The sequence below is a fragment of the Petromyzon marinus genome, chromosome 69 (genome assembly GCF_048934315.1).
Source record: "Petromyzon marinus isolate PM22_M1 ecotype Great Lakes invasive population chromosome 69, UKy_Petmar_22M1.pri1.0, whole genome shotgun sequence".
Taxonomy (NCBI): domain Eukaryota; kingdom Metazoa; phylum Chordata; class Hyperoartia; order Petromyzontiformes; family Petromyzontidae; genus Petromyzon; species Petromyzon marinus.
Genome location: NC_133735.1, coordinates 2,651,955 through 2,674,039, shown reverse-complemented (window position 1 = coordinate 2,674,039; position 22,085 = coordinate 2,651,955). Strand labels below are relative to the sequence as shown.

The 22,085-nt window shown below is 58.3% G+C and overlaps 1 protein-coding gene across 2 annotated transcripts in view; it reads left to right on the top strand.

The window, feature by feature from the left end:
* CMIP (c-Maf inducing protein) overlaps positions 1 to 22,085 on the top strand; it is a 128,043-nt gene that overhangs the window by 95,766 nt on the left and 10,192 nt on the right. For both annotated transcript variants that reach the window (XM_032978992.2, XM_032978994.2), the window contains exons 10-16: positions 249 to 764; positions 5,210 to 5,275; positions 6,254 to 6,280; positions 12,094 to 12,142; positions 13,783 to 13,890; positions 15,880 to 15,996; positions 18,021 to 18,161. In XM_032978992.2, the coding sequence (XP_032834883.2) occupies positions 249 to 764; positions 5,210 to 5,275; positions 6,254 to 6,280; positions 12,094 to 12,142; positions 13,783 to 13,890; positions 15,880 to 15,996; positions 18,021 to 18,161 (1,024 nt within the window). The remainder of the gene's footprint in view (positions 1 to 248; positions 765 to 5,209; positions 5,276 to 6,253; positions 6,281 to 12,093; positions 12,143 to 13,782; positions 13,891 to 15,879; positions 15,997 to 18,020; positions 18,162 to 22,085) is intronic.

Below are 22,085 nucleotides of genomic sequence, written 5' to 3'. Positions count from 1 at the left end.
ACCACCACCACCATCACCACCATCACCACTGCCACCATCACCGCCACCATCACCACCATCACCACTGCCACCATCACCACTGCCACCATCACCACCATCACCACTGCCACCATCACCATCGCCACCATCACCGCCACCATCACCACTGCCACCATCACCGCCGCCACCACCACCATCATCGCCACTGCCACCACCACCACCACCACCACCGCCATCTCGGACGCCATCACCGCCGCCAACCACCGCAGCTGCGACAACTCCCCCAGCCTCAGGGAAATCCGCAACGGCTGCCAGCAGCAGCAGCAGCAGCAGGCGCTGGCTCACCGCCTGCTCACGGGGGCCCCTCCACCACCGCCCCCAGCCCCGCCGGCTCCTCCGCCCCTCCTCCTCTTCACCGGCTGCTGCGGCCCGGCCGACGGCGCCGCCGAGAAGCTCTGCAACTTGGCGCGTGCCGGCGAGGCGGCCGGCGGCGACGGCGGCGACGACGGCAGCAGCAGCAGCAGCGGCAGCAGCGGCGACGACGGCACCGGCGGCGGCGACGGCTACGGCGCCTACACCGGTTGGGAGAGTTCGCCGATGGGCTTCGGCGACGGCTTCGGCGACGGCTTCGGCGACGGCGGCTTCGGCGGCGGCGGCGGCGGCGGCGGGGAGCCCAGCATCATCGACTGCCTGCTGGTGACGCCGTGCTGCCGGCCGCCGCGCGTCGAGCTGGGGGCCAAGGCGGAGGGCGTGCTCGCCTGCTACGTGGACATCCTCAAGACGCTGTGAGCGCCCGCCGGAGTGCTCGCTCGATCGCTCGATCGATCGATCGATCGATCGCTCGATCGCTCGATCGATCGATCGATCGCTCGATCGATCGCTCGATCGCTCGCGGACTCGCACCTCGAGTTCCCCAGCCGGTCACGCGGAATCAACTCGGAACTCGCCCACTCGCTCACCTACTCGCTCGGCCGCTCACTCACTTAACCACTCGTCCACTCACTCGCCCAACCACTCATCCACTCACTCGCCCACTCACTCACTTAACCACTCATCCACTCACTCACCCAACCACTCATCCACTCACTCGCCCGCTCACTCACCCATTTACCCACCCACCCACTCACTCGCCCACTCACTCACTTAACCACTCATCCACTCACTCACCCAACCACTCATCCACTCACTCACCCGCTCGCTCACCCACTTACCCACCCACCCACTCACTCGCCCACTCACTCACTCAACCACTCATCCACTCACTCGCCCACTCAACCGCTCACTCAACCGCTCACTCACCCACTTACCCACCCACCCACTCACTCGCCCACTCACTCACTTAACCACTCATCCACTCACTCACCCACTCAACCGCTCACTCGCCCGCTCACTCACCCACTTACCCACGCACTCACCCACTCACCCGCCCACCCACTCACCCACTCACTCGCCCACCCACTCACCCACTCACCCACTCAGCCACCATCTCCACTCATTTACCCACCACTCAAAAACCCACCCACCATGTCACCCACCCACTCATTCACCCACCCACTATCTCACTCACCCGCTCACTCATTGACTCACTCACCCATCCACCATCTCACTCATCGACTCGGTCATCCACAATCTCACTGACCCGCTCACAGATTCACTCACTCACTGACCCACCATCTCACCCACTCACTCATTGACTCACCCACCCACCACCTGAGCTCGCCCTTTCACTATTGTCTCACCATTTCACTCACCCACCATCTCACCCACTCACTCATTGACTCACCCACCCACCACCTGAACTCACCCGTTCACTATTGTCTCACTCACCCACCATCTCACTCACCTGCTCACTCGTTCACCCATGCACCATCTCACTCACCTGCTCACTCATTGACTCAACCACGCACCATCTCACCCGCTATATAACTCACCCGCTCACACATTCACTCACTCAACCACCATCTCCCTCACTCGCTCACTCATCGACTCACTCACCCACCATCTCTCTCACCCACTCACCCACCATCTCACTCACTCACCATCTCACTCACCCACTCACTCATAGACTCACTCACCCACCATCTCACTCACTCATTCACTCATCGACTCACTCACCCACCATCTCACTCACCCACTTACACATTCACTCACCCACTATCTCACTCACCTACCATCTCACTCACTCACTCACCCACCATCTCACTCACCCACCATCTCACTCACTCACTCACCCACCATTTCACTCACTCACTCATCGACTCACTCACCCACCATCTCACTCATTCACTCATCGACTCCCTTACCCACCATCTCACTCACCCACTTACACATTCACTCACTCACCCACCATCTCACTCGCCCACCATCTCACTCACCCACTCACACATTCACTCACCCACCATCTCACCCACTCACTCACCCACCATCTCACTCACTCACCATCTCACTCACTCACTCACCCACCATCTCACTCACTCACCCACCATCTCACTCACTCACTCATCGACTCACTCACCCACCATCTCTCTCACCCACTTACACATTCACTCACTCACCCACCATCTCACTCACTCACCCACCATCTCACCCACTCACTCACCCACCATCTCACTCACTCACCATCTCACTCACTCACTCAACCACCATCTCACTCACTCACCCACCATCTCACTCACTCACTCATCGACTCACTCACCCACCATCTCTCTCACCCACTTACACATTCACTCACTCACCCACCATCTCACTCACTCACCCACCATCTCAGTCACCCACCATCTAACTCACTCACGCACCCACCATCTCACTCATTCACTCATCGACTCCCTCACCCACCATCTCACTCACCCACTTACACATTCACTCACTCACCCACCATCTCACTCGCCCACCATCTCACTCACACATTCACTCACCCACCATCTCACCCACTCACTCACCCACCATCTCACTCACTCACCATCTCACTCACTCACTCACCCACCATCTCACTCACTCACTCATCGACTCACTCACCCACCATCTCTCTCACCCACTTACACATTCACTCACTCACCCACCATCTCACTCACTCACCCACCATCTCAGTCACCCACCATCTAACTCACTCACGCACCCACCATCTCACTCATTCACTCATCGACTCCCTCACCCACCATCTCACTCACCCACTTACACATTCACTCACTCACCCACCATCTCACTCGCCCACCATCTCACTCACACATTCACTCACCCACCATCTCACCCACTCACTCACCCACCATCTCACTCACTCACCATCTCACTCACTCACTCACCCACCATCTCACTCACTCACTCACCCACCATCTCACTCACTCACTCATCGACTCACTCACCCACCATCTCTCTCACCCACTTACACATTCACTCACTCACCCACCATCTCACTCACCCACCATCTAACTCACTCACGCACCCACCATCTCACTCATTCACTCATCGACTCACCCACCATCTCACTCACCCACTTACACATTCACTCACTCACCCACCATCTCACTCGCCCACCATCTCACTCACACATTCACTCACCCACCATCTCACCCACTCACTCACCCACCATCTCACTCACTCACCATCTCACTCACTCACTCACCCACCATCTCACTCACTCACTCATCGACTCACTCACCCACCATCTCTCTCACCCACTTACACATTCACTCACTCACCCACCATCTCACTCACTCACCCACCATCTCAGTCACCCACCATCTAACTCACTCACGCACCCACCATCTCACTCATTCACTCATCGACTCACCCACCATCTCACTCACCCACTCACACACATTCACTCACCCACCATCTCACTCACCCACTCACTCATTGACTCACCCACCATCTCACTCAACCACCATCTCACTCACCCACCATCTCACTCACCCACCATCTCACTCATTCACTCACTCACCCACCATCTCACTCACCCACTCACTCATTGACTCACTCACCCACCATCTCACTCACCCACCATCTCACTCACTCATTCACCCACCCAACATCTCGCTCACTCGCCCACCCACCCTTGTAAATGAGACTCCCTTATCCCGGTCTCTCGGCCTCTCAGCCTCTCAGCCGGTCACATAGACGCACACAAGTCCAATCTCACCGGTGCGTTGTACGTAGCCAACCGTGCTAATTGGAGGTGTGGGGGAAGGTAAACAAACTCTGGATCTCTGTGTGGTGAATCTATGGGTCTCTGTGTGGTGAGTCTATGGATCTCTGTGTGGTGAGTCTATGGATCTCTTTGTGATGAGTCTATGGGTCTCTGTGTGGTGAGTCTATGGATCTCTGTGTGGTGAGTCTATGGATCTCTTTGTGATGAGTCTATGGGTCTCTGTGTGGTGAGTCTATGGATCTCTGTGTGGTGAGTCTATGGATCTCTTTGTGGTGAATCTATGGGTCTCTGTGTGGTGAGTCTCTGGGTCTCTGCTGTGTGATGAGTCTATGGGTCTCTGCTATGTGATGAGTCTATGGGTCTCTGTGTGATGAGTCTATGGGTCTCTGCTGTGTGATGAGTCTATGGCTCTCTGCTGTGTGATGAGTCTACGGCTCTCTGTGTGTGATGAGTCTATGGGTCTCTGCTGTGTGATGAGTCTATGGGTCTCTGCTGTGTGGTGAGTCTATGGCTCTCTGCTGTGTGATGAGTCTATGGGTCTCTGCTGTGTGATGAGTCTATGGCTCTCTGCTGTGTGATGAGTCTATGGCTCTCTGCTGTGTGATGAGTCTATGGGTCTCTGCTGTGTGATGAGTCTATGGCTCTCTGCTGTGTGATGAGTCTATGGGTCTCTGCTGTGTGATGAGTCTACGGCTCTCCGCTGTGTGATGAGTCTATGGCTCTCTGCTGTGTGATGAGTCTATGGGTCTCTGCTGTGTGATGAGTCTATGGCTCTCTGCTGTGTGATGAGTCTATGGGTCTCTGCTGTGTGATGAGTCTATGGCTCTCTGCTGTGTGATGAGTCTATGGCTCTGCTGTGTGATGAGTCTATGGCTCTCTGCTGTGTGATGAGTCTATGGCTCTCTGCTGTGTGATGAGTCTATGGGTCTCTGCTGTGTGATGAGTCTATGGCTCTCTGCTGTGTGATGAGTCTATGGGTCTCTGCTGTGTGATGAGTCTACGGCTCTCTGTACGTCGTTGCAGGGGCCGGCTTTCCATGACTCTGTCGATCTCCCCCCCCCCCCTCTCTCTATCCTTGCCCCCCAGATCTTCCTACGACGACTGGAGGCCGGCCCTAGCCAGTCTGCTGCAGCCCATCCCCTTCCCCACAGAGTGAGTTCTCCCTCACCTGGGGTGGTGGTGGTGGTCGTGGTGGTGGTGGTGGTGGTCGCGGTGGTGGTGGTGGTCACGGTGGTGGTGGTGGTGGTGGTCGTGGTGGTGGTGGTGGTGGTCGTGGTGGTGGTGGTCGCGGTGGTGGTTGTGGTGGTGGTCGCGGTGGTGGTGGTGGTCGTGGCGGTGGTGGTGGCGGTCGCGGTGGTGGTCACAGTGGTGGTCACGGTGATGGTGGTGGTCGCGGTGGTGGTGGTAGTGGTGGTCGCGGTGGTGGTGGTCGCGGTGGTGGTGGTCGCGATGGTGGTTGTCACGGGTGGTGGTTGCGGTGGTGTTTGCGGTGGTTGTCGTGGTTACGGTGGTGGTGGTGGTCGCGGTGGTGGTTGTGGTGGTGGTCGTGGTGGTGGTGGTCGCGGTGGCGGTTGTCACGGTGGTGGTTGTGGTGGTGTTTGCGGTGGTTGTCGTGGTTACGGTGGTTGTGGTGGTTGTGGTGGTAGTTGCTGTTTGGGTTATTTTCAGCGCGGTAGTCGAGGGAGAGGGTGGTGGCGGTGGCGCTCGTTAGCACCATCGGTGGCGGTGACGATGATGATGATGGTGACGATGGTGACGATAACGATGGTGACGATGGTGATATTGATGATGACGATGATGACGGTGATGATGATGACGATGACGATGATGACGATGGTGATGACAATGACGATGGTGATGATGGTGATATTGATGATGACGATGATGGTGATGATGACGATGGTGACAATGATGTTGACGACGATGATGGCGATGATGGTGATGATGATGTTGACGATGACCATGATGGTGACGATGATGTTGACGACGATGATGATGGTGACGATGATAGTGATGACAGTGGTGACGACAATGAATGACGGTGGTGACGGCGATGGTGGCGACAGTGGTGATGATCATGGTAGCGATGATGTTGATCCTAAGACTCACCTCCTACCATTTGCTTTGCAGGGCCTTGGCGCACGAACAGTTCACCAAGTGAGTACCTCGCAGCTCGCCTAACAAACTAGAGAACAAGGCGCTCACTCCGTGTCAGTAGCGACCCTGTGTGTGTGTACGTGTGAGTGTGTGTGTGTGTACATGTGAGTGGGAGTGTGAGCGTGTGTGAGAGTGTGCGTGTGTGAGTGTGTGTGTGTACGTGTGAGTGGGAGTGTGAGCGTGTGTGTGCGTGTGAGAGTGTGTGTGCGTGTGAGAGTGTGTGTGTACGTGTGAGTGGGAGTGTGAGCGTGTGTGTGCGTGTGAGAGTGTGTGTGTGAGTGAGAGTGTGAGCGAGAGTGTGAGCGTGTGTGAGTGAGAGTGTGAGCGTATGTGTGCGTGCGTGAGAGTGTGTGTGTGTGTGAGAGTGTGTGTGTACGTGTGAGTGGGAGTGTGAGCGTGAGAGTGTGAGCGTGTGTGTGAGTGTGTGAGTGAGAGTGTGTGTGTGAGTGAGAGTGTGAGCGTGTGTGAGTGAGAGTGTGAGCGTGTGTGAGTGAGAGTGTGAGCGTGTGTGAGTGAGAGTGAGCGTGTGTGAGTGAGAGTGAGCGTGTGTGAGTGAGAGTGTGAGCGTATGTGTGCGTGTGTGAGAGTGTGTGTGTGTGAGAGTGAGAGTGTGAGCGTGAGCGTGTGTGAGTGAGAGTGTGAGCGTGTGTGAGTGAGAGTGTGAGCGTGTGTGTGCGTGAGTGAGAGTGTGAGCGTGTGTGAGTGAGAGTGTGTACGTGTGTGAGTGAGAGTGTGAGCGTGTGTGAGTGAGAGTGTGAGCGTGTGTGAGTGAGAGTGTGTGCGTGTGTGAGTGAGAGTGTGAGCGTGTGTGAGTGAGAGTGTGAGCGTGTGTGAGTGAGAGTGAGCGTGTGTGAGTGAGTGAGAGTGTGAGCGTATGTGTGTGAGAGTGAGAGTGTGAGCGTGTGTGAGTGAGAGTATGAGCGTGTGTGTGAAAGTGTGTGTGTGAGAGTGTGAGCATGTGTGAGTGAGAGTGTGAGCATGTGTGTGAAAGCGTGTGTGTGAGAGTGTGTGTGTACGTGTGAGAGTGTGAGAGTGCGTGTGTACGTGTGTACGTGTGTACGTGTGTGTGTGTGTGTGTGAATCATTGGGGAGTGGTTAGCGCGTCGCTCTACAATCCCCGGCGTTCGATTCCCGCTCACGGCCAACACCGTCGCTGACGACTACCTGAACCGGTCCTGGGCCCTCCCCTAGGTCGACTCGGCCTCAAACGAGTACCCGGTGCGATGTGTAAACTTCGCCACTGTGGAGACGAAGGCTGCCGGTCGTGGCGCTGGCCACCCACCCCCTCGTGTGGACTGGCGGCCTTCGCAGCACTTGCCCTCACCCCAACGTGTCCACCGAAGGCTGCCCGGGCGGACCTTTGTCTCTGTGCGTGGATGAGCGATGATTGTTAATCGCGGTGCAGTGGGCGAGAGCCCTCCGCCGGGCTCCGATGTTTGATCCCCGCTCGCGGCCACCGGCAGACACCGGCGACGATTGTCTGGGCCTCCCCTAGGTCGACTCGGATTTAAAAAAAAAAAAAACGAGTTTTACACAAAGCTCTGTGGGCCTTAGCTGGTAAAAAAAATAATTGTTTCCGGTGTATAGGCTCACCCTCACCATTCTCACCACCCTCACCATTCTCACCACCCTCACCACCCTCGCCATCCTCACCATTCTCACCACCCTCACCATCCTCGCCATCCTCACCATTCTCACCACCCTCACCATCCTCACCACCCTCACCATTCTCACCACCCTCACCACCCTCGCCACCCTCGCCATCCTCACCATTCTCACCACCCTCACCATCCTCGCCATCCTCACCATTCTCACCACCCTCACCATCCTCACCACTGTCACCACCCTCACCACCCTCACCATCCTCACCATTCTCACCACCCTCACCATCCTCACCACTGTCACCACCCTCACCACCCTCACCATCCTCACCATTCTCACCACCCTCACCATCCTCACCACTGTCACCACCCTCACCATCCTCACCACCCTCGCCATTCTCACCACCCTCGCCATCCTCACCATTCTCACCATCCTCGCCACCCTCACCATCCTCGCCACCCTCACCATCCTCGCCACCCTCACCATCCTCACCATTCTCACCATCCTCGCCACCCTCACCATTCTCACCACCCTCACCATTCTCACCATTCTCACCACCCTCGCCATCCTCGCCATCCTCACCACCCTCACCATTCTCACCACCCTCACCACCCTCGCCACCCTCGCCACCCTCGCCACCCTCACCATCCTCACCACCCTCACCCTCGCCACCCTCACCACCCCCACCACCCTCACCCTCACCACCCTCACCACCCTCACCATTCTCGCCACCCTCGCCACCCTCACCACCCTCGCCACCCTCGCCACCCTCGCCACTCTCGCCACCCTCGCCACCCTCACCATCCTCACCACCCTCGCCACCCTCGCCATCCTCACCACCCTCGCCACCCTCGCCACCCTCGCCACCCTCACCACCCTCGCCACCCTCGCCACCCTCGCCACCCTCGCCACCCTCGCCACCCTCGCCACCCTCACCACCCTCACCACCCTCACCCTCGCCACCCTCACCACCCTCACCCTCACCATCCTCACCATCCTCGCCACCCTCACCACCCTCACCCTCACCACCCTCACCACCCTCACCATCCTCGCCACCCTCGCCATCCTCGCCACCCTCGCCACCCTCGCCATCCTCGCCACCCTCACCACCCTCGCCACCCTCACCATTCTCGCCACCCTCGCCATCCTCGCCATCCTCACCACCCTCACCACCCTCGCCACCCTCACCACCCTCACCACCCTCGCCACCCTCACCACCCTCACCACCCTCGCCACCCTCACCACCCTCACCACCCTCACCACCCTCATCCTCACCACCCTCGCCACCCTCACCACCCTCGCCATTCTCGCCACCCTCGCCACCCTCACCACCCTCGCCACCCTCGCCACCCTCGCCACCCTCGCCACCCTCACCATTCTCACCACCCTCATCATCCTCGCCATCCTCACCATTCTCACCACCCTCACCACCCTCACCATTCTCACCACCCTCACCACCCTCGCCATCCTCACCATTCTCACCACCCTCACCATCCTCGCCATCCTCACCATTCTCACCACCCTCACCATCCTCACCACTGTCACCACCCTCACCACCCTCACCATCCTCACCATTCTCACCACCCTCACCATCCTCACCACTGTCACCACCCTCACCACCCTCACCATCCTCACCATTCTCACCACCCTCACCATCCTCACCACTGTCACCACCCTCACCATCCTCACCATCCTCACCACCCTCGCCATCCTCACCACCCTCACCATTCTCACCACCCTCGCCATCCTCACCATTCTCACCACCCTCACCATCCTCGCCACCCTCACCATCCTCGCCACCCTCACCATCCTCACCATTCTCACCACCCTCACCATTCTCACCACCCTCACCACCCTCACCACCCTCGCCACCCTCACCATCCTCACCATTCTCACCACCCTCACCATTCTCACCACCCTCACCACCCTCGCCATCCTCACCACCCTCACCATTCTCACCACCCTCACCATCCTCACCACCCTCGCCATCCTCGCCATCCTCACCACCCTCACCACCCTCGCCATCCTCACCACCCTCACCATCCTCGCCACCCTCGCCATCCTCGCCACCCTCGCCATCCTCGCCATCCTCACCACCCTCACCACCCTCGCCATCCTCACTATTCTCACCACCCTCGCCACCCTCGCCACCCTCGCCACCCTCACCACCCTCACCACCCTCACCATCCTCACCACCCTCACCACCCCCACCACCCTCACCCTCACCACCCTCACCACCCTCACCATTCTCGCCACCCTCGCCACCCTCGCCACCCTCACCACCCTCGCCACCCTCACCACTCTCGCCACCCTCGCCATCCTCGCCACCCTCACCACCCTCACCACCCTCACCCTCGCCACCCTCACCACCCTCGCCACCCTCGCCACCCTCGCCACCCTCACCACCCTCGCCACCCTCACCACCCTCACCACCCTCACCCTCACCATCCTCACCATCCTCGCCACCCTCACCACCCTCACCCTCACCACCCTCACCACCCTCACCATCCTCGCCACCCTCGCCATCCTCGCCACCCTCGCCACCCTCGCCACCCTCGCCACCCTCACCATCCTCACCAACCTCGCCACCCTCACCACCCTCACCCTCGCCATCCTCGCCATCCTCACCATCCTCACCATCCTCACCATTCTCGCCACCCTCACCACCCTCACCACCCCCATCACCCTCACCACCCCCACCACCCTCACCACCCTCACCACCCTCATCCTCGCCACCCTCACCACCCTCACCACCCCCACCACCCTCACCACCCCCACCACCCTCACCACCCTCACCCTCGCCACCCTCACCACCCTCACCACCCTCACCACCCTCGCCACCCTCACCACCCTCACCACCCTCATCCTCGCCACCCTCACCACCCTCACCACCCTCACCACCCTCATCCTCACCACCCTCGCCACCCTCACCACCCTCGCCACCCTCACCACCCTCGCCATCCTCGCCACCCTCGCCACCCTCGCCACCCTCACCACCCTCACCACCCTCACCACCCTCACCACCCTCGCCACCCTCGCCACCCTCACCATCCTCGCCACCCTCACCACCCTCGCCACCCTCACCACCCTCACCACCCTCGCCACCCTCACCACCCTCGCCACCCTCGCCACCCTCACCACCCTCACCATCCTCACCACTCTCACCACCCTCGCCACCCTCACCACCCTCACCACCCTCACCATCCTCACCACCCCCACCACCCTCACCACCCCCACCACCCTCACCACCCTCACCACCCTCACCACCCTCATCCTCGCCACCCTCACCACCCTCACCACCCTCGCCACCCTCACCACCCTCACCACCCTCACCATTCTCGCCACCCTCACCACCCTCACCACCCTCACCACCCTCGCCACCCTCACCACCCTCACCATTCTCACCACCCTCACCACCCCCACCACCCTCACCACCCCCACCACCCTCACCACCCTCACCACCCTCACCCACCCTCACCCTCGTCACCCTCACCACCCTCACCACCCTCACCACCCTCACCCTCGTCACCCTCACCACCCTCACCACCCTCACCACCCCCACCACCCTCACCCTCGTCACCCTCACCACCCTCACCACCCTCACCACCCCCACCACCCTCACCACCCCCACCACCCTCACCACCCTCACCCTCGTCACCCTCACCACCCTCACCACCCTCACCACCCCCACCACCCTCACCACCCTCACCACCCTCATCCTCGCCACCCTCACCACCCTCACCATTCTCGCCACCCTCACCACCCTCACCACCCTCACCACCCCCACCACCCTCACCACCCCCACCACCCTCACCACCCTCACCACCCTCATCCTCACCACCCTCACCACCCCCACCACCCTCACCACCCCCACCACCCTCACCACCCCCACCACCCTCACCACCCTCACCACCCTCATCCTCGCCACCCTCACCACCCTCACCACCCTCACCACCCTCATCCTCGCCACCCTCACCACCCTCACCACCCTCACCACCCTCATCCTCGCCACCCTCACCACCCTCACCACCCTCACCACCCTCACCCTCGTCACCCTCACCACCTCCCCTGCTGCTCGTCCCACCACCCTCACCACCCTCACCACCCTCGCCACCCTCACCACCCTCACCACCCTCGCCACCCTCACCACCCTCACCACCCACCCTCGCCACCCTCACCACCTCCCCTGCTGCTCGTCCCACCACCTGCAGGGCCTTCAAGCACGTCATTGGGGAGTTCGCAGGAGACCCACGTCAGGAGGTGAGCCCTCAGCCCGCGTGTGTGTGGGGTGTGTGTGTGGGGGGTGTGTGTGGTGTGTGTGTGTAGGGGGTGTGTGTGTGTGTGTGGGTGGGCTGTGTGTGTGTGGGGTGTGTGTGGGGGGTGTGTGTGTGGTGTGTGTGTGTGTGGGGGTGTGTGTGTGGGGTGTGTGTGGTGTGTGGGGGGTGTGTGTGTGTAGGGGGTGTGTGTGGTGTGTGTGTAAGGGGTGTGTGTGTGTGGTGTGTGTGTGTGTGTGTGGGGGGTGTGTGTGTGTGTGTGTAGTGTGTGTGGGGTGTGTGTGTGGTGTGTGTGTGTGTGGGGGGTGTGTGTGTGTGTGGTGTGTGTGTGTAGGGGGTGTGTGTGTGTGGGGTGTGTGTAGGGGGTGTGTGTGTGTGTGTGGTGTGTGTGTGGTGTGTGTGTGTGTAGGGGGTGTGTGGTGTGTGTGTGGGGTGTGTGTGGTGTGTGTGTGTAGGGGGTGTGTGGTGTGTGTGTGGGGGGTGTGTGTGGGGGGTGTGTGTGGTGTGTGTGTGGTGTGTGTGTGTGTGTGTGGGGTGTGTGTAGGGGGTGTGTGTGTGTGTGTGTAGGGGGTGTGTGTGGTGTGTGTGTGTAGGGGGTGTGTGTGTGGTGTGTGGGGTGTGTGTGTGTGGGGGGGGGGTGTGGTGTGTGTGTGGTGTGTGTGTGGGGGGGGTGTGTGTGGTGTGTGTGTGGTGTGTGTGTGTAGGGGGTGTGTGTGGTGTGTGTGTGGTGTGTGTGTGTGTGGGGGGTGTGTGGTGTGTGTGTGTAGGGGGTGTGTGGTGTGTGTAGGGGGTGTGTGTGTGTGGGGTGTGTGTGGTGTGTGTGTAGGGGGTGTGTGTGTGTGTGTGGGGTGTGTGTGTGGGGGGTGTGTGTGTGTGTGGTGTGTGTGGTGTGTGTAGGGTGTGTGTGGTGTGGTGTGTGTGTGTGTGTAGGGGGTGTGTGTGTGTAGGGGGTGTGTGTGTGTAGGGGGTGTGTGTGTGGTGTGTGTAGGGGGTGTGTGTGGGGTGTGTGTGTGTGGTGTGTGTGTGTGTGTGGGGGGTGTGTGTGGGGGGGTGTGTGTGTGTGTCTATGCTGTGTGTGTTGTAGGCTGTGTGTGTGTCTATGCTGTGTGTGTGTCTGTGTGTGCTACATGTTGTGTGACGTGTGTGTGTGTTGTAGGCTGTGTGTGTGTCTATGCTGTGTGTGTGTCTATGCTGTGTGTGTGTGTGTGTCTATGCTGTGTGTGTGTCTGTGTGTGTGGGGAGCGGTAGTGTAGCGGTTAGCGCTACGCTGCGCTACAAACCCGGCGAACCAGGTTCGATTCCCGCTCACGGCCAACACCGGTGACGACTATCTTAACCGGTCCTGGGGCCCCCCTCCTAGATCGACTCGGCCTCAAATGAGTAACCTGGTGCGGTGTGTGGTAAACATCGCCACTGGGGGAGACAAAGGCGGCCGGGGCGCGGTCCTGGCCACCCACCCCCGTCGCGTGCCACAAGCGCACGAGGGGGTGGGTGGCACTTGCCCCAACAGTCCGTTACAGGCTGCACGGGGGGGGGGGGGATCTTTGCCTGTTGTGCGCCTGTGTGTGTATTGTCGGTCTGCTGTGCATGACACACGCGCACGTGACACGGCTTGCCCCGTGCCAGGTCCACTCGTGCCTGCTCAGCGTGAGGGCCGGCAAGGACGGGTGGTTCCAACTGTACAGCCCCGGTGGGGTGGCGTGCGACGACGACGGGGAGCTCTTCGCGTCGATGGTACGGCCCAGGGCGACACCGGTGACACGCGGCACCCACCTGGTGGCCGCCAGCCACCCAGGAAGGGAAGAGCACGGCCCAGGGCTGAGATACAGCTCCAGTCCTGAACGACACCGCCGCCATCGCCGCCATCGCCGCTACCAGCACCACCGCCACCACCGCCACACGCCACCGCTACCAGCACCACCGCCACCACCATCGCCATCATCGCCACCACTGCCACCACCATCGCCACCATCGCCACCATCGCCACCACCGCTACCAGCACCACCGCCGCCACACGCCACCACTACCAGCACCACCGCCACCACCATCGCCACCATCGCCACCACCGCTACCAGCACCACCGCCACCACCGTCACCGCCACCACCAGTACCAACACCACCACCACCACCGCCGCCACTGCCACCACCGCTACCACCGCCACCACCGTCGCCGCCACCACCAGTACCAACACCACCACCACCACCGCCGCCACTGCCACCACCGCTACCACCGCCACCACCGTCGCCCGCCGCCACCGCTACCACCGTTACCACCACCACCAGTGCCAACACTGCCACCACCATGACCATCATCGTCACCGCCACCACCGCCACTGCCGCCGCCACCGCTACCAGCACCACCACCGCCACCACTGCTGCCACCACCAGTACCACCACCACCGCCACCGCCGCCACCACCGCCACCGCCACTGCCACCACCACCACCACCGCCGCGCTCCGTCTCTCCACATTCACCGACTTACTCCTCCGCTCGTTCGCTGCTGCACGCTCCTGACGGTTGTTGAAGGCGGAGCACTTTGAGCCGTCGTCGCTGTGTCACGCGGAACACGTGCATGTAATGTGGTGTGTGTGTGTGGTGTGTGTGTGTGTGGTGTGTGTGTGTGGTGTGTGTGTGCGGTGTGTGTGTGTGTGGTGTGTGTGTGCGGTGTGTGTATGTGTGGTGTGTGTGTGTGCGGTGTGTGTGGTGTGTGTGTGGTGTGTGTGGTGTGTGGTGGTGTGTGTATGTGTGGTGTGTGTGTGTGGTGGTGTGTGTGGTGTGTGTGGTGTGTGTGTGGTGTGTGTGTGTGGTGTGTGTGTGCGGTGTGTGTATGTGTGGTGTGTGTGTGTGCGGTGTGTATGGTGTGTGTGTGGTGTGGGTGTGGTGTGTGTGTGTGTGGTGTGTATGTGTGGTGTGTGGTGGTGTGTGTATGTGTGGTGTGTGTGTGTGGTAGTGTGTGTGGTGTGTGTGTGGTGTGTGTGTGGTGTGTGTGTGTGGTGTGTGTGTGGTGTGTGTATGTGTGGTGTGTGTGTGTGCGGTGTGTGTGGTGTGTGTGTGTGTGTGGTGTGTGTGTGCGGTGTGTGTGGTGTGTGTGTGGTGTGTGTGTGGTGTGTGTGTGGTGGAGTGTGCGGTGTGTGCGTGTGGTGTGTGTGGTGGAGTGTGGTGTGTGTGTGTGTGGTGTGTGTGTGTGGTGTGTGTGTGTGGTGTGTGTGGTGTGTGTGTGTGGTGTGTGTGTGCGGTGTGTGTGCGGTGGAGTGTGGTGCGGGCAGCGGTTAGCGCTACGAACCCCGGCGACACCCGGGTTCGATTCCCGCTCGCGGCCAACACCCAGTGACGATTTCCGGAACCGGTCCCGGGCCTCCCCTAGCTCGACTCGGCCTCAAATGCGCACCCGGTGCGGTGTGGTCGGCAAAACATCGTCATGGCGTGGCTGCTGGCCACCCCACCACCTCGCGTGCCGTTACCGGCCTTCACCTAGCGCCTGCTCGCTCACGGCACTATGACCCCCTGCAGTCTGGTCGAGGCTGTGCGGGGTTACCTCTGTCTTCGGCGGTAGCAGCGGCGCGGTGAAAGCATCTCGCCGCCGGGGTGCGGCGCCGGCCACTCGCCCTCGCCGAGCGCCGGCCAGCTAACCGGCGCTCGCCCCGGGCAGCCTGTCGAGGCCACGCGGTGAGGGAGGGGGGGTGCGCGAGGGATCTCCTTGCCTCTGCGTGGTGGCCCCGCAGGTACGGATCCTCATGGGGTCGTGCTACAAGACGAGGAAGTTCCTCGTGTCGCTGGCGGAGAACAAGCTGGGTCCCTGCATGCTGCTGGCACTGCGGGGCAACCAGACCATGGTCGAGGTGAACTGTCGTGCCGCCGCCGCCGCCACCACCGCCTCCGCCGCCACCACCGCCACTGCCACCACCACCACCGCCGCCACCACCACCACCGTCGCCACCAACACCGCCACCACCTCCGCCACCACCTCCACCGCCTCCGCCGCCACCACCACTGCCACCAACACCACCACCGCCTCCGCCGCCACCACCGCCGCCACCGCCACCACCGCCACTACCGCCACCACCGCCACCACCTCCACCAACTCCACCACCACCACCGCCACCACCTCCACCACCACCACCACTACCGCCACCTCCACCACCACCACTACCGCCACCACCGCCACGGAGAGAGATGGGGAGATGAGAGGTCGACTCTGAGATAGAGATGGGAGGTCGACTCTGAGATAGAGATGGGAGGTCGACTCTGAGATGGAGATGGGAGGTCGACTCTGAGATAGAGATGGGAGGTCGACTCTGAGATAGAGATGGGAGGTCGACTCTGAGATAGAGATGGGAGGTCGACTCTGAGATAGAGATGGGAGGTCGACTCTGAGATAGAGATGGGAGGTCGACTCTGAGATGGAGATGGGAGGTCGACTCTGAGATAGAGATGGAAGGTCGACTCTGAGATGGAGAGAGACATGATAGGGTGACTCAGAGACGAGAGGTCGACTCAGAGATAGAGAGAGATGAGAGAGATGAGAGGTCGACTCAGAGATGAGAGGTCGACTCAGAGAGAGATGAGTGGGTGACTCAGATGAGAGGTCGACTCAGAGATGAGAGGTCGACTCAGAGAGAGATGAGTGGGTGACTCAGATGAGAGGTCGACTCAGAGATGAGAGGTCGACTCAGAGAGAGATGAGTGGGTGACTCAGATGAGAGGTCGACTCAGAGATGAGAGGTCGACTCAGAGATAGAGAGAGATGAGAGAGATGAGAGGTCGACTCAGAGATGAGAGGTCGACTCAGAGAGAGATGAGTGGGTGACTCAGAGATGAGAGGTCGACTCAGATAGAGAGAGATGAGAGAGATGAGAGGTCGACTCAGAGATGAGGTCGACTCAGAGAGAGATGAGTGGGTGACTCAGAGATGAGAGATCGACTCAGAGATGAGAGGTCGACTCAGAGATGAGAGGTCGACTCAGAGATGAGAGGTCGACTCAGAGATGAGAGGTCGACTCAGAGAGAGAGATGAGAGGTCGACTCAGAGATGAGAGGTCGACTCAGAGAGAGATGAGTGGGTGACTCAGATGAGAGGTCGACTCAGAGATGAGAGGTCGACTCAGAGATAGAGAGAGATGAGAGAGATGAGAGGTCGACTCAGAGATGAGAGGTCGACTCAGAGAGAGATGAGTGGGTGACTCAGAGATGAGAGGTCGACTCAGAGATGAGAGGTTGACTCAGAGATAAGAGGTCGACTCAGAGATGAGAGGTCGACTCAGAGATGAGAGGTCGACTCAGAGATGAGAGGTCGACTCAGAGAGAGAGATGAGAGGTCGACTCAGAGATGAGAGGTCGACTCAGAGAGAGATGAGTGGGTGACTCAGATGAGAGGTCGACTCAGAGATGAGAGGTCGACTCAGATAGAGAGAGATGAGAGAGATGAGAGGTCGACTCAGAGATGAGAGGTCGACTCAGAGAGAGATGAGTGGGTGACTCAGAGATGAGAGGTCGACTCAGAGATGAGAGGTTGACTCAGAGATAAGAGGTCGACTCAGAGATGAGAGGTCGACTCAGAGATGAGAGGTCGACTCAGAGAGAGAGAAATGAGAGGTCGACTCAGAGATGAGAGGTCGACTCAGAGATGAGTGGGTGACTCAGCGATGGAACCCGGCTAGTTCCATCCCTGACCCCTGATCCCTGAACCCGGGTTCACGGGCCTGCCCTGGGTCCGCTCGGCCTCACCACTGGGGAGACAAAGGCGGCCTGGCCAACCCCCCCCCCACCCCCCCCCCCCCCCCCCACTCAAAACGGCCGGCCGAGTCTACACGGGGCGGGGGCGGGGCCCCCCGGGCCCCCCTTCTGTCCTTTTTGCTGCGCGTAGATCCTGTGCCTGATGCTCGAGTATTCGGTGATGGAGGGCGACGACTCGCGCCTGCAGATCGTCTCCACCCTGCAGAGCACCTCGGAGGGACGGCGAGTCTACGAGCAACTGTGCGAGCGGCAGCGTGAGCTGCGTGAGCTGGTGAGAGGCAACCCCCAAGTACCAGCACCACCCTGCACCACCACCCTGCACCACCACCCTGCACCACCCTGCACCACCACCACGCACCACCACCGTAGTGGTGCGCCGCTTAGCGCTCGAGCGAGCGGGCGGGCGGGCGGGCGGGCGGGTTTGAACGGCGCCGGCAGCCTTCCCGTGTGTGTGGAATTTGTGTGATCTCTCTCGTTGTTCTACAGAGTGAGTGGAGTTTGTGTGATCTCTCTCGTTGTTCTGCGGAGTGAGTGGAGTTTGTGTGATCTCTCTCGTTGTTCTGCAGAGTGAGTGGAGTTTGTGTGATCTCTCTCGTTGTTCTACAGAGTGAGTGGAGTTTGTGATCTCTCGTTGTTCTGCAGAGTGAGTGAGTGTGTGATCTCTCTCGTTGTTCTGCAGAGTGAGTGGAGTTTGTGTGATCTCTCTCGTTGTTCTGCAGAGTGAGTGAGTGTGTGTTGTGTGTGAGAGTGAGTGGAGTTTGTGTGATCTCTCTCGTTGTTCTACAGAGTGAGTGGAGTTTGTGTGATCTCTCTCGTTGTTCTACAGAGTGAGTGGAGTTTGTGTGATCTCTCTCGTTGTTCTACAGAGTGAGTGAGTGGAGTTTGTGTGATCTCTCTCGTTGTTCTGCAGAGTGAGTGGAGTTTGTGTGATCTCTCTCGTTGTTCTACAGAGTGAGTGAGTGTGTGATCTCTCTCGTTGTTCTGCGGAGAGAGTGAGTGGAGTTTGTGTGATCTCTCTCGTTGTTCTGCAGAGTGAGTGAGTGTGTGTTGTGTGTTGTGTGTGAGAGTGAGTGGAGTTTGTGTGATCTCTCTCGTTGTTCTGCAGAGTGAGTGAGTGTGTGTTGTGTGTGAGAGTGAGTGGAGTTTGTGTGATCTCTCTCGTTGTTCTGCAGAGTGAGTGAGTGTGTGTTGTGTGTTGTGTGTGAGAGTGAGTGGAGTTTGTGTGATCTCTCTCGTTGTTCTACAGAGTGAGTGAGTGGAGTTTGTGTGATCTCTCCCCCTGTTCTACAGAGTGAGTGAGTGGAGTTTGTGTGATCTCTCTTGTTGTTCTGCAGAGTGAGTGAGTGTGTGTTGTGTGTTGTGTGTGAGAGTGAGTGGAGTTTGTGTGATCTCTCTCGTTCTGCAGAGTGAGTGAGTGTGTGTTGTGTGTGAGAGTGAGTGGAGTTTGTGTGATCTCTCTCGTTGTTCTGCAGAGTGAGTGAGTGTGTGTTGTGTGTTGTGTGTGAGAGTGAGTGGAGTTTGTGTGATCTCTCTCGTTGTTCTACAGAGTGAGTGAGTGGAGTTTGTGTGATCTCTCCCCCTGTTCTACAGAGTGAGTGAGTGGAGTTTGTGTGATCTCTCTCGTTGTTCTGCAGAGTGAGTGAGTGTGTGTTGTGTGTTGTGTGTGAGAGTGAGTGGAGTTTGTGTGATCTCTCTCGTTGTTCTGCAGAGTGAGTGGAGTTTGTGTGATCTCTCTCGTTGTTCTGCGGAGAGAGTGAGTGGGTGAGTGTTGTGTGTGAGAGTGAGTGGAGTTTGTGTGAGCTCTCTCGTTCTACAGAGTGAGTGAGTGGAGTTTGTGTGATCTCCCCCTGTTCTACAGAGTGAGTGAGTGGAGTTTGTGTGATCTCTCTCGTTGTTCTGCATAGTGAGTGAGTGTGTGTTGTGTGTGAGAGTGATTGGAGTTTGTGTGATCTCCCCCTGTTCTGCAGAGTGAGTGAGTGGAGTTTGTGTGATCTCCCCCTGTTCTGCAGAGTGAGTGAGTGGAGTTTGTGTGATCTCCTCCCCCTGTTCTGCAGAGTGAGTGAGGGGAGTTTCTGTGATCTCCCCCTGTTCTACAGAGTGAGTGAGTGGGTGAGTGTTGTGTGTGAGAGTGAGTGGAGTTTGTGTGATCTCTCCCCCTGTTCTACAGAGTGAGTGAGTGGAGTTTGTGTGATCTCCCCCCCCTGTTCTACAGAGTGAGTAGAGTTTGTGTGATCTCCCCCTGTTCTACAGAGTGAGTGAGTGGAGTTTGTGTGATCTCCCGCTGTTCTACAGAGTGAGTGAGTGAAGTTTGTGTGATCTCCCCCTGTTCTGCAGAGTGAGTGAGTGGAGTTTGTGTGATCTCCCCCCTGTTCTACAGAGTGAGTGAGTGGAGTTTGTGTGATCTCCCCCCTGTTCTACAGAGTGAGTGAGTGGAGTTTGTGTGATCTCTCCCTGTTCTACAGAGTGAGTGAGTGGAGTTTGTGTGATCTCCCCCTGTTCTACAGAGTGAATGAGTGGAGTTTGTGTGATCTCCCCCTGTTCTACAGAGTGAGTGTGAGTGGAGTTTTTGTGATCTCCCCCTGTTCTACAGAGTGAGTGAGTGGAGTTTTTGTGATCTCTCCCTGTTCTACAGAGTGAGTGAGTGGAGTTTGTGTGATCTCTCCCTGTTCTACAGAGTGAGTGAGTGGAGTTTGTGTGACCTCCCTCCGTTCTACAGAGTGAGTGAGTGAAGTTTGTGTGATCTCCTCCTGTTCTACAGAGTGAGTGAGTGGAGTTTGTGTGATCTCCTCCTGTTCTACAGAGTGAGTGAGGGGAGTTTCTGTGATCTCCCCCTGTTCTGCAGAGTGAGTGAGGGGAGTTTCTGTGATCTCCCCCTGTTCTACAGAGTGAGTGAGTGGAGTTTGTGTGATCTCTCCCTGTTCTACAGAGTGAGTGAGTGGAGTTTGTGTGATCTCCCCCTGTTCTACAGAGTGAGTGAGTGGAGTTTTTGTGATCTCTCCCTGTTCTACAGAGTGAGTGAGTGGAGTTTGTGTGATCTCCCCCTGTTCTGCAGAGTGAGTGAGGGGAGTTTCTGTGATCTCCCCCTGTTCTGCAGAGTGAGTGAGTGGAGTTTGTGTGATCTCCCCCTGTTCTGCAGAGTGAGTGAGTGGAGTTTGTGTGATCTCCTCCCCCTGTTCTGCAGAGTGAGTGAGGGGAGTTTCTGTGATCTCCCCCTGTTCTACAGAGTGAGTGAGTGGGTGAGTGTTGTGTGTGAGAGTGAGTGGAGTTTGTGTGATCTCTCCCCCTGTTCTACAGAGTGAGTGAGTGGAGTTTGTGTGATCTCCCCCCCCTGTTCTACAGAGTGAGTAGAGTTTGTGTGATCTCCCCCTGTTCTACAGAGTGAGTGAGTGGAGTTTGTGTGATCTCCCGCTGTTCTACAGAGTGAGTGAGTGAAGTTTGTGTGATCTCCCCCTGTTCTGCAGAGTGAGTGAGTGGAGTTTGTGTGATCTCCCCCCTGTTCTACAGAGTGAGTGAGTGGAGTTTGTGTGATCTCCCCCCTGTTCTACAGAGTGAGTGAGTGGAGTTTGTGTGATCTCTCCCTGTTCTACAGAGTGAGTGAGTGGAGTTTGTGTGATCTCCCCCTGTTCTACAGAGTGAGTGAGTGGAGTTTGTGTGATCTCCCCCTGTTCTACAGAGTGAGTGTGAGTGGAGTTTTTGTGATCTCCCCCTGTTCTACAGAGTGAGTGAGTGGAGTTTTTGTGATCTCTCCCTGTTCTACAGAGTGAGTGAGTGGAGTTTGTGTGATCTCCCCCTGTTCTGCAGAGTGAGTGAGGGGAGTTTCTGTGATCTCCCCCTGTTCTACAGAGTGAGTGAGTGGAGTTTGTGTGATCTCTCCCTGTTCTACAGAGTGAGTGAGTGGAGTTTGTGTGACCTCCCTCCGTTCTACAGAGTGAGTGAGTGAAGTTTGTGTGATCTCCTCCTGTTCTACAGAGTGAGTGAGTGGAGTTTGTGTGATCTCCTCCTGTTCTACAGAGTGAGTGAGTGGAGTTTGTGTGATCTCCCCCTGTTCTACAGAGTGAGTGAGTGGAGTTTGTGTGATCTCCCCCTGTTCTCCAGAGTGAGTGGAGTTTGTGTGATCTCCCCCTGTTCTACAGAGTGAGTGGAGTTTGTGTGATCTCCCCCTGTTCTACAGAGTGAGTGGAGTTTGTGTGATCTC